The sequence below is a fragment of the Centroberyx gerrardi genome, chromosome 9 (assembly GCF_048128805.1).
Source record: "Centroberyx gerrardi isolate f3 chromosome 9, fCenGer3.hap1.cur.20231027, whole genome shotgun sequence".
Taxonomy (NCBI): domain Eukaryota; kingdom Metazoa; phylum Chordata; class Actinopteri; order Beryciformes; family Berycidae; genus Centroberyx; species Centroberyx gerrardi.
This window is the reverse complement of record NC_136005.1, coordinates 9,689,682-9,703,150: the sequence shown is the minus strand read 5'-3', so window position 1 is coordinate 9,703,150 and position 13,469 is coordinate 9,689,682. Positions and strand designations below refer to the sequence as shown.

The following is a 13,469-nucleotide window of genomic DNA, read 5'->3' as shown; positions in this document are numbered from 1 at the left end:
GGAATCCCTTGCGAAAAATAACTATAGTAATCCTATGATACATTTTTAGAAGGATTGTTTGCTGATGGGATATCGAACATCACAACAAAACTATAAAGTCTCTACATTATTACAATATTACAGTGACACTATAGGAGATAAAAAAACAACAACAAAAAAACAATACCATTAAGTGCGATAAGGTCACTATAAACACACTATTGAGCAGCACAGACACGCTGTAAGTCCCTATAAGACTTTTATGGGAATATTATAGGAATATTACAGTGATTCAATTGGATATGAAATAGGCAAGAATAAAGTAAAATAATGTCACCATACACCCTTTATGGGTTACCACAAATCTATAAGTCCCTATATAGGAATATTATAGTGATTTTTCGTTAGGGATCAGAAACGATATACAGACAGAAAACGACTAAGCCTCATGATAAAATACATTCCTATTTAAAAGGTGTGAAGCCATTTAGATCCGTTTGACACATTCCATAACTGTATACTGTCTCAGAGAGCTTAATGTATTTCAATTGTGTCACATTTCGTTCACAATTAACAGTGTATTCATGTGTTTTAGATTTTTTTTTTTTTAGGTTTACATGTGTTTGTCAGAAGGGATTATCATTCATATAGTCACTGCTGTATGTGATGTAAATAGTTTGTTGGTCTAAAATCTTTATTGAAAGAATGATGTATGTTGACGGCAGATAAAATAAATTCCTTTTTGATAAATGTGGTCTTTATTAATTATAATTCTGATTAGTCTACTTGATTAAAGTGAATCATCTGAAGGTTATAACTCCCAATGAAAAATATAACCTATTAGTTTTTAGTATAATTGACATCAGGTTGCATATTAAGCCATTTTTCAGTCAGGCTTATAGGTCTATAAACGAAAATACAATTCCATTCAAAATGTAGGCGTCAATATCATGAGTGAACTGAAAATAAACATGCAGTAAGGATATTATCTGTCATTAAAGACAACGTATTTGTTCTAATTAGAATATTCTTTCAAACGATTTGATCAGGCCTACCATGGAAATACCAAGGACCTCACCAATGCACAAATGCATGGTGTGATAAGAAATAATAGTTTGTAGGTTAAATTATCAGCCTTTTTAAAAGTTTGTCACAATGGTTAATATACAAATCTTGCCTCAAAGTTGAGATTGGAATATAATTTAATATCAACCTGTTTCTCAGCAGCTTGAAGCAGAGGGATGAATTTGTTTCTCACAACAAGAGGTTTGAATTTTGGTGTGGGTCACATTTCCTGATCAGGTGGGTGAGGGATAATAGTTTTATTATTATCTTTTACACTTATCCATCATAACCTATTCAAGTTAAACATATAATGTCAGCAGCATTGATTTGGAGGAAGATGAACTATAGGCTTAAATATGTTATAGGCCCTACATCCTTGGATAATTATTTTTAATTGAACAATGTAAATGTACAAATTAAAGGCATTGCCAGTCTAACAGTAAAGAATATATCACAGCATTAATTAAGATTACATAAAAAATATCACAAAAAATAAATAATAATCACAGAAAAAAAGTCTAAAAATAAACAACTAAATTGCATATATTTAAAAAAAAATCCAGTTTGCTTTATGTTTCATTACATTCATTTCATTAAATTATTTCTTTTGTAAAACTAAAACAACACAGAAATTAAATTGCAATCTCTTGTCTGTGTGGTTATCTTTTGCACAGCAGCTAGGCCTTTGGATACTGGATACTTACATTAAATGTAAGTATCCATTTACTGGGAGAAAATATTTCAAATATAATTTTCAGCAAGCACATTATCTGACAACAATCTAACACTTAGTGAAACAGATAATGATTTAAGGAATATTAAACTCACAATGGACTGGAGAATAGCCAGCTAACGAGCTGGGCAGGTCAGACAGCCAAACACAATGCACAACATAGCAGAAAGAACTCAAAATGGTACAGTTCTCATGTAACCATCCACATAGCTATAATTGGTTTCATAACCCCAAAACTTGCTTTACTCAGGCAAATATTGTCAAATCTTCATCATGAGAAATTGAGGATCTGCACACTTGTAGCAACAATGCAATAACTAAGATGGAGGCTGTTGTGAGTGACTGTATGTTTAGACTCTTTTTAGAGTCTGGACTTGGCTTCCCTTACACCTCCGGACCAATGTTCACATCCACGGTAAGAGCACTTACAGCATTAGGACAGCTTGGTATCCTCATGGGTTGATTTAAGGTGGAGGGATTCCCCTGTTTGGTGAAAAATATATATGACATTTTTTAGTGAAGTCCAAACACCCAGACCCTTAGCCAGGCTCTGGATTTCCTCCCCCAGAAATACATTTTAGCAAATTTCAAACCATTTTCTTGCAATTTTACACTAGATTTGCTTAATTTGTGTACATCTGAAACTACAAAATTGACTGTCTTGTAATTCCAGTGATCACAACACTCCAGTTATTATACCAAAATTAGATCTGGATAAGTTTACCCAAAGAGCTATGAGTGCAAAGCATTTTGAGCCCGGCCTGTTCAAAGCAACTTCCAGATTGTTAATATTTGCAGACACAACAGTATGTTAAGATATTGACAACATATTGGGTAAATTCAATAAATTGTTGTTTGCAACAAATGACAAAACATATATGGAAATATCTGATTTCCACAGTTTTCGATGTAAATACTGTTACATATACACAGTCATTATGGCAAGTCCCTTTATCATGTAAACTGCACTGGACACTTAAAAAATAGCCATTAGTAATTATTTTTGCTCACTAGTCTCTACTCTGCCAGTTACTAGTCACTACTAGTCACTATAGTAATTGTAGTTGCTATATAATAGATACTAGTTCTAATTTAATAGGTAGTGATTCATCTGTTTTGTCACTTCGCATCTTCCCCAGCATTAAAGCTAAGCAAGGCTGATTGACCAAGTGGTCTCAAATGTAAAAATCAACACGGAGGTGTTTTTTATGACAGTATTATGACATTGTCAGCAGCTCACAAATAAAAATTGTATTCTTCATTTCACAAAAATAAAAATTTGTTTTCAAAACAAACATTACTTGTCCTCTTTCATTGGCATTGCTTGATAGATGTAGTACAGGAAAGTGATTCAATCAAAGCAGTCACTACAGCAACTAGTACATTTACAATTGCGAGTAGTACGCTAATTGGCAGAATAGTGACTAGTGAGCAAAAAATAAGTAGCCTACTAGCGGCTAATCTTTAGTGACTTGTGCATTTTAGGGAATGAATGATAAAAAAGACCTGCCATAGATTCACCAAAAGATAGGAGACTTCTGTCTCAACTCACAGCCCTGTTTGATATGAATTGCGGAGGCTATTTACATTTTGCACAATGTGTTTTGAAATTGTTTTTAGCAATGCTACCTTGCTATAGTTGTAACGTTAGCCAGGCTAGCTAGCATTGCCAATGGCTTCATTGCAGTTGTAAATTAAAGGAGAATCCCACCCTTGGAAAAACACTGTTCAATCTGTGATGTTCAGTGCATTCCGGGAGTTATTTTGTGATAAAGTATTGTGATTTGTCTCAACCTGCCATGTCTACTTGTGCTTCAGTTAGTGAGCTCCTGTGTTTCCCAGAATTACTTTGTGACTTTGTGAACTTGTTGCATTTAGATGTGGATTATACTTGCAGCTGGAGAGAGTAATAGTGACAGTGATAGCATAGTAAGAGCAAGTAAGCGTGAGATTTTCAGGTCGAGCAAAAGTGAGAGTTGCACCCCTTACTCAAAACAACATCTCTTGTGGCTGCAATGCATTATGGTCTACTGATGCTACTGTCGGTGGAGAAATTGGTATCCTTGTAAGATTGTTGTACAAAACGGTGAGTCTAGAAAGAAGACCTTGCTCTTTGTTTCTGACATGATGTCAGCCCCATGACTTGATGTTTACCGTTGAAGTTTTAGATAGCTGAAAGTTTTTCTGCTTTCAAACTTGCAATGCTTCAAATATTTGATGTGACGTCACATCGTCTACATTTGGCCAGTTATCTGCAGGAATAAGAAAAAATACATCACCAAACAACAAAATGGTCCCTGGAAATGGAACGTATCTCACCAACAGCTGTTTTTAACAGTGATAAAGTCAGTGGGTAAGGACAATTCCGAACAGTTAAAATTCATATGGATTTGTTGGCACAGGCTTTTTTGTAGTCTGGATAGGTGTTTTTTTTTATTTTTTTTTATTTTTGTTTTAGCATTTCTGATATAAACAATGCTGTTACGTGGCCAGCTCACACCTCCTTACAAAAACCTATTTTATAGAACTCAAACACAAAGCAATTTTGTGATTTCAGATGAAGAACTTATAAAGCCTGCCCATGTAGTTGTAGCTCTCAAACCTTTGACACAACCGCCCAGATGGCCACACGAAACTGATTTGGCCTTGGCTATTCTGGTTAAGTGTATGTACTTTTAGAGCATTCATTGTCATTTTTTATCTGAACATGAATATGTCAGTGCTTCACTCTTATCATTCAAAAATCATTTCCTGATGTAGTGTACTGCGATGGTATAAAACGCCTACATCACAATAAAACTAAAAGGGATTATGTCCAGCTGCCCTGTACAGGTTCTGTACTTGTTCTTTTCTGTGTTTCCAGAGAAATCTAGTAGATTAAGCTGATGTCTTTTCATTTTCATGCTACTTTTAGGAACTCCAAGTACTACTACTACAACGACAATGTTCTTGTGCATTTTTACTCACTGGACAGTCAGAGACTAGAAATAATATGGCGCACACCGCAAACTAACCAGTGTTAATGTAACTCTACGAGTGTAAAAATCAAATCTATGCCAGTGTTTACATAAATCCACACCCATCTGAGTTAATTTAACACTTTTGATTGAACACCTGCTCCAAGCCATATCAGCTCTATGAGTGGACAAACACTCCAATCAGCAATTGTTTAACTCAAATTGTCACTGACAAATCAATGCTTATTAACACTAGCAATTTTTCTGTGTACAACTGCAGTGCTGTCTGGTAACTCCTGCCTTTGACCAGCACTTTGGATTAGAAAACCAGGCTTCATGAAATCATCAGTGACTGTCAGTACATCCACAGGATTCACCCCCAAAACCATGTAGGAGGTGGATATATAGGACAGAACTTTGTATTGCTACCTTTGACATCAGGTGAAGTAGGGATCAAGTGCCATCTCATCTGGGCCAGCTAATGTGGCTGTTTACACTGCAATTGTAGAACTTTTATTGCTTGAGTACAGATATGGATATTGATGAAGGACCGACCTATCAGTTAGGCTTCTTGAAGCTTAAGATGCTCCAACATCATGTGATAATTCTTTGTTAATTGTGGATAAATATCAACAAGATTTTCTAAGGCTAGCTCTAGATAAGAAAAGTCCTTCTCCCTGTCGGTGCTTGAGTCAGAAACAGAAGGTTTCAGTCCTCCATACAAAGCTGCATGATGAGGCTGAGCTTGAAAGTCTGCTGGCTCAGTTGGTGCTGCGATACACTGAACCACCGACTGATGGAGCTTGGCTGCTGGCTGGTGGAAGTGAATAGTATTCTTTCTTTTAGTGTCTGAAGACAAAGATCAGAAATTATATAAATAATTGTGAGCGTGACTTGAGGTGGATGAAGTCAAAAAATGTTTGAAGCTGTGGATTGGCCACTTGTGGATAATCGTGGTTAACAGTAGGTATTGTACTAACGAGCCCCTGCACTGCGTTTAAGAAGTTTTATTAATTCTTGGCTTCAGTGTTACCATATAGAAACCCTGAAACCATGAAACCCTGTTCCAGACAGTTTATTTATTCTATTTTACCTTCTCAGTGTTTCACATGCACCACATATTCCATGCTAAATTTGAGTGATTTTGACAGCCACTGGATTCTTTTCTCACACATATGGAATGTCATTTTCTTTGGTGGTCTCTCTCAGCCCTGTGACAGCAGTCAAGTCCTGGTCCTGGTCCATTGGTATAAGGTGGTTGCATGCAAGTCTGTCAATAATTCTGCGGTTTAAAGAAAATATTATATGGTGAGTCATACTTTCTTTAAAACCTCAAGAACTGAAGTCTGATGACATGTTTTACTCTATAAGTAAACTGTGAGTATTCTGATGTAGATGCAGAACAGAACACTCACACATAGTCACACTAAACACATTCACATATACCTAAACACTTATCAAACTCTTTCCCATACATACTGTGAAATCAATAAAAAGGCAATATCTACCAATTCCTTACTGAGTCACATTAACATGACATAATGAATGTTTTTTTCTTAATTAGTTATTCACTTTTTACTGCCCAGGGCACAAGCTCATCACTTGATTTTATTACTGTCATCTTGGCCATCACAGGGCAAGTTGTTCTGTTAATCTTTGGTTTTAGGCTTTCATATTTCATACACTTTATGGACAGCAGAGGGCGCTTCAACACCGCAAACTGCCATTGTGAGAAACTCCTCTATTATAGCCTACCTACCGATCATAAGATAAAGCTGAAGCCCACCTGAATCTTTGTAGGAACTTGAGGAATCACCTAATAGCCTATGTGACACGTTTGTACAGTATTCGATTAATTACAGTGAATAGACAATAATTAATACGAAATTGAATGACATTTTATGCCTTATGACATTGAAAATGTGCTGGTAAGATATGGATGCCTAAATGTGAAAATAGGCATAATTACGAGCCTTTATAATTTTCTCTAAAAATCACACAAAAAATAGAGGAGAAAGCTTCCTTTGTATTCTTCCTTGTTATAGATCTTAAAGTAGGCCTACAGTAAAATTTCAACAAGCATTTGAGTTGATAATCTACCTAAGCCTTACCTACATTTTTGTGTGTGACCTAAATATTTGCTAAATAGGCTAAACTAGTCGTATAGTCCACTTCCTCTAACAATTGTCCATCTTTACTGAAGACAGGCAAATATCTATATGGGACGTGATAAAATTCAAATAAAAAAAAAAGGCTCAGCAGTCGCAGTTTTAACCCGTGGAGACAAACCTGATCCAGTGACACAGAGTTGGTCTTGATCTTAAAAATCTGACTTTCATAACAAATCTACTTGTGAGATCTTGAAACGACAAAGGGTTGTGGCATTTCTCCCAGGCATCTGTCATATGGGTCTCAGGTCAACTATTTAGATATTTAAAAGGCTTATGACTCAGTACAGACAGACGGACAGACAGACAGACAGACAGAGGGACAAACAGCTCAGTCAGTGCTTCTCTCTTGCCTCTTCAAATTTGATTATTGGTTCCTCAATTGAACAGTCACTTTCAAATGAATGAAAAAAATAATTAAACCAGACTTGGAAATCAATTTAAAATACAACACTGTCAAAATAATTCTGTCTTATCTGATCAATTCTTATTTCTTTCTTAGCCGGGGAGCCTTTGTTGTGGGTGTGGCCATGAACTGTGCTTAGCTGGAGCTGAATGGATCAGTCCAAGAAAAAATAAATAGACAAACAATCAAACAAAGAAGTGTATATAAACCACACTAATAGGTCTATACAGTGCTGTAATTCCCAGTTCATCCTTAAAGCCAACACTTTTTAGCACTTAATAACATGACAAGGTCTGTGTTGGTTATAATGGAGATGAATGGGGTGCTGATGTGAATGCATTACAATAACTCCGTGTTTCTGCAGCGTAATGAACTGGAATGTCCGCCTGTCGGTCTCCAAATAGGCCCATACACATTACAGACACATTACACATTACATAGCATGTCATCTGCTGGCCTTTCACTCATGACGAAGACGAATTGGAGCAGGTTGCAGCTGACTGCACCCTTGTGTTTGTCTCTATGCGAATTATGCCGAAAATGCAGATGGATAATGTTGTGAGCTCTTGACAAGCAAAACATAAAACCCGTGAGAAGTGATCAGGGAATTGTTGCCCAAAAGCTTTGAAGGGGGATTCAGTGCGCCTGAGCTTATCAGCAAATGTGTTATTAGCGGGCAGAAACTCACTTTTAATATTTATTCTGCACCTTCAGTCTACTTTAAAAACTGAAATAAAAATTCCTAAATTTAAAAGGCAAAAACAAAAATGTAAAATAATAGGACAATATTTAATAAGCCTGGATAAATATTAATGGTAGAAATGTTGGTAATAGAACTATTTTAGTGAATTTAGTAATATTCTGGTATTATTACGTTTATTATTATTAATAGTTGGTTTCACATTATGGATGAAAACTGAACAGATTTCATTTCAGTTCAAAATAAACAAATGCATTGCACTTAACAGTTTTAGTAAATAATAATTTCCTAATACATAATTTTCATAATAATACTACTAATAATAATAAGATAATAAACAATCAATTAATTAATTAATGATTATGAGCATGTGAGACTTTTTTTTCTGTATGCGAATTCACGTATTATAGCACTGGCTGTATAATTGTTATTGTGTCTATCATCTTACCATTGGCCTTTGGGATTTGCCTTTCGACCCGCGTCATTAGTCTGTTCTTTGATGTCCAGTCAGCTTGGAGCTTACAATGTAGAATTTTTCAGGAACTAAAATAGGCTAGATTGTCCATGTCCAAATTATCATGCAGCTGGGACGTTTGGTTTCACTATGACAAATGTATGCCTGCACCTACATGTTTTCAGTATATTGCCTACAATGTTAAAACACACTCACCATCACTGGTGTCCACCTTACGTTCCCTCACCTTACACTGCAAAAAATGTCCATGTTAATAAGTCATTTAGCCTCACATTCAGTCTTGAAATCATATTTTTCTTAAAAAAAATAAAATAATAATAAATTAAACAAATTCTGCGAATGGGGATAATTCTACTTGTTTCCAATGCAGTTTCACTTGTTCCAGGGATTTTCTGGAAACAAGTGTCGGTATCTTGAAACAAGGCAGAATAAGGAAGATCACTCCACTGGTATCAAGAAAATGTCACTTAATTTAAGAAAACTGTCAAAACAAGTTGATTTACATGGGAACTAGTGAGACTGTCTCATCTCATTGGCACATTTCCTCAATCGCCCTAAAAAACATACGATTTTAAGTCTCAGCAGAGATTAAATGACTATTTTTTGCAGGGTAATTTCTTCCAGTTCCTGGTAACAGTGACTCAAAGATCACGTGATCTGCGTGGTCCGATAAATAGCTTTTGAGAGCTATGAAGGAGGATAGTATGAGAGTCTGGCTGGATACCTACCCAATCCCGTGCGTAAAAGATATTTTGGAAAGATACTTGGATATGCACACGTAGCCTTTTAAATGACCTATAGCACAAATAGATCCTAGACGGAGAAACTCGCATGTAATGAACATGCAGGTTATTCTTTAGGGGGGCAAACCCTGTGATTTATGACTGTTCTCTTATTTTTTTCTTCGCCTGAAAATCTGAAGTTTTCTTCTCGGTGAGAGCCCTGCACGGCCCCGCTTGACCAGCCTTGGATGATCGGAATCACCAGATCCACAGGTCAAAGAGTTATTTATCTTTTCTGTAGATTCTAGCTATGTTTTCATTCAGCAGTTGGAGATAAAGCAGAAGTCTGGTGTGGTCGTAAGGGGGAGAGGGAGAGTGTCTTTGCGCACTCGCTCAGTAGCCTCGCCAGACCAGAGTAGGAGGGAACCTGGGAGAGAGGGGGAAGAGAAGCGGTCTCTCCAAGGATGACTTTAGGGACGGATATGTCCGACAGCTCTGCATTGTCCGAAGATGTGGACATCGACGTGGTTGGGGGTGACATCTCCGTCGGAAAGGACGGAAAGTACATTCACCACGATTTCAACTTGGACAATGACTCGGACGATAATTACTCCCAGAACGCGGCCGAGAGGGTTTCCTCTCCGGGGCTCAGCAGTTCCGACTGTCCGTCAGAGCAGATGGGGTCTAACGCAGAGGCCGGGACCATGATCGGGGACAAACCCAGCAAAAGTGCACTTGTGAAACCTCCCTACTCCTACATCGCCCTGATCACCATGGCCATCCTGCAGAGTCCAAAGAAGCGGCTCACGCTCAGCGAGATCTGCGAATTCATCAGCAACAGATTCCCATACTACAGAGAGAAATTCCCCGCCTGGCAAAACTCTATTCGCCATAATCTTTCCCTCAATGACTGCTTCGTCAAAATCCCACGGGAACCCGGCAACCCCGGAAAAGGCAACTACTGGACTCTCGACCCGGAGTCCGCAGACATGTTCGACAACGGGAGCTTTTTACGCAGGAGGAAGCGCTTCAAGAGGCACCAAAGCAATGAAATCCTCAGGGACACCGGGGGGTTTCTCCCTGGGTTTGGATACGGCCCTTACGGCTACAACTATGGACTTCAGCTGCAGAACTTCCACGCAGCCCACAACCCGTATCACCCGCACCACCCGGGTGGCGCATTCCCGTTCCCAAACGCCCCGTGCGCCTTGCCCACGTCCGCCTCCATATTCCCAACGCCGCATCCCCTGCCCTCCCTTTTAGGGGCCGATTTACGAAAGCCATTTTATCCTCAACTAAGCCCGACTCTGCCGCCTCTCAAGACGGACTCCAACACCCCGAGTCGGCCTTCATTCTCCATTGACAATATCATCGGTGCGGCCAACTCCACCGCCTCCTCCTACAGCGCACAGCCGGGCAGCCAGGCTCAGATCCTGGCCATGCTGACCCCAGCACTGGCCTCTGCTTCTAACCACTTGAACCTATCACCGGAAGGCATATTACAACCTGGGGCACAGAGTCAGACTTTCTCCAGCAAAACTGCGACTATGAACAGTTGTCCTTTCTAAAAACTGGTGAGAATGACCGCAGAAAATCTCTTATTAATTGTGGTTCTGTCGTCCTATGTGAAGGTAGGCTGAACATTCTTGGTGAAATAAGAGTGTTGTGGCTTTGACCCCTTGTGTTTCCTAACGATGTGACAGAAGAGAGAAAATGAAAGGTTTATTTATGGTTTGTAAATATGTGTATAATAATGAGAGAGGAAGTGAACCTTGGAGGAAGGATCTTTCTAAACATTGCTGAGTGTACATTTGTTGGCCTGCACCCCTGGCTCGTGGCCTTCAGTCGTCGGTCGGGGCAAAAAAAAAAAAAAAAAAAAAAAGGATCCTGCTATTTTAACATAAGTTAAATGTGTCACCTATGTCTGTGGGGATGATTTCCGATTTTTAAAAATATAATTGAGATTTTTATTATGATTTATATTGTTTTATATTTTGTGCGTCGTGAGAAAAAGGCACTGTTGTTGACATAGGCTGACAGAGACGGCAAACTCAGGTTTTACTAGAAAGCACATGGAGACAAAGGGGGTTTCTGATACAAATATAACCCTTTTCCACTTCCCCTGGATCTCCTCTACATGGTGAATTTGTGACAATACCATTTCATGTTGTCGGTGGACAAGCAGGCTATGTGGTTTTGGTGTAAAAGAGCGCATTACCTCTCTCAACCTGTTTAATTGTTGTTCGTTCCTATCTATTTCACAATTTAATCTGTGAAACATACAGTATGTCATGTGTTGCCAATAGAGAGAGACACCTAAATGTTGTTCATAGGTCATTTTTTTGTTGTAATGACAAGAATAATAAATGTTTGTGAATTTGAAAAAAAAAAGTATAGACTTTTCGTTAACTTTTTTATTGCTTGGGAAGTTTTACTAGTCTATGCGTCAAAGGTGCAGGTCCCCAAAATAGGTCCATGTCGTAATGCAGTCTTTAGGCTACACACATCCTCATTATACAGATTTAGCAGTCTATAAACTAAATTAATATAATTAAATTAAACTACATCGATCCAAGTACTCTCTGTAACCATTCTTAATTCTTAGTTGACATATTGTTGCATAGCTTTGGCTTAAATTAATCGGTTTGAAAGAACTCTATATCTCCTAATGCATGATTAATTTAAAAGGGGCCTAATTTTTTAAACCATTTTTATCTTAAAGGTTGTACTATATGGAGAAAGGGGATTTTAAATGTAATTTTTATTTATCTATTTGGAGGACACCTCAGTTCCTCTTTATATTATTTTTTGTTCCAATCATGCAACTCAAAAACTCTTTGAAGGCAAATTTTATAAAAACGTTCCCAAATATAACTGATTCAGGTGTGGAAATTAGCCAAATAAAACGACGTAATAGTGACAGAGCTGATTAGCCTATATACATAGCCTATGCTTATGCAAGCAGCAAATCAAGAGGCTTTTTTTGGTGTGAGAAACGCACACATTTCGCCTCAGATATTCAAAACACGACTTTATATATTCTACAGTGAGAAATATCACGCAACAGTGGGCAAGTATTCCTCTTGTGTGGCTCTCTGGCGCTTATAAAGGACTATTTTCTAGCAAGTTACAAAGGCCCTAAATGAATGGGGACGTTACCAGGCCTCGGCGGTCTGTAATTGAAAGTGAACAAGGATATACCCACGGTCTCTTGGGGTTTCGTTGCTAATTTGTAGCAGCATTTTTCATCAGGCTCCTAATCCACCATAATGCGGCTTTTTGCCCGTTTGTTGATGTTGTCAGTGAGGACCCCGGGCCCAGGGGCCTGAATGTGCGCACAGCGAGTGGTCCCCTGTGAGGCCAGCCACACACATTTAGACCCTGAAAAGCAATCTTCTCAAAAGGCCCTCGGTTTGGTCCGCTTTCATGTCATCTGTGTTGTCTCGGGATACATATAAAAGAAGCAGTGGGACTCGTCCTGCCACAGAAAACAGGCCTATTGGTCTATTTCAGAGTTGGTCGAGCACATGTTTCTAGACAGAAGGGGGTGTAAAGCCTCCTTTATTTACCAGATCTGTGTGCAAATGGTTAAATTAGTTTGTGGGGTGTTTTGACAGATGATTATTAAGGATGAAGGGTGGGAGGGCTGACTCCTCTGTTTGCCCCAGCACAGCTCCCTCCAAGCCTTTGAAACGAGCACCAACACAGGCCTGCTTTCTTTATTCAGACCCACTCTTTATTTCTTTTCTCCTTTTTCCTCCTTTCTCTGTGTTATTGGTGCAAATTAGACAATTGATAAAGATCAGATAACGATTTGAGAAATAATTTGTGCTACGAGATTAGAGTCCCTCATCGCATGGCTCCCTCCCAAGATAACTTTATTGTGGAGTTATAGGCTGCTATTAATGCTGTTAATAGATATCCTGCATATCTAATTTGCACAGTAAATGAGGTGGAAAAAACATTATTAGAGTATTCAGGTTTTCCTCGCACACACGCCTTGACAGGGAGTCATTAGGCACCGCATCAAGGCTTTTAAAAATCCACATGAAGCGTTTGCAAATGTAGCCTATAAAAAACTTAATCATTCATTTAATTAACGGTAGGAACGAAAAGTAGGTCAATAAAAAATGTGCGACTCAAAGCATAACACACACACACACACACACACACACACACACACACACACACACTTACACACACACACACACACACACACACACGGATTCAGCTGTTTGGATCTGCCATGTGGAGATTCAGCCAA

General features: G+C 38.4%; 1 protein-coding gene across 1 annotated transcript; it reads left to right on the top strand.

The window, feature by feature from the left end:
• The first annotated feature begins 9,669 nt into the window (after window positions 1-9,669).
• foxd2 (forkhead box D2) lies at window positions 9,670-11,535 on the top strand. Its single transcript, XM_071917618.2, has one exon. The coding sequence runs from the start codon at window positions 9,670-9,672 to the stop codon at window positions 10,771-10,773; it is 1,104 nt and encodes a 367-aa protein (XP_071773719.1). The 3' UTR covers window positions 10,774-11,535.
• The last annotated feature ends 1,934 nt before the right edge of the window (window positions 11,536-13,469 follow it).

What these genes read in the sequence shown, in the direction of transcription:
- foxd2 (XM_071917618.2), top strand. Translation starts at nt 9,670, where the DNA reads ATGACTTTAGGGACGGATATGTCCGACAGCTCTGCATTGTCCGAAGAT.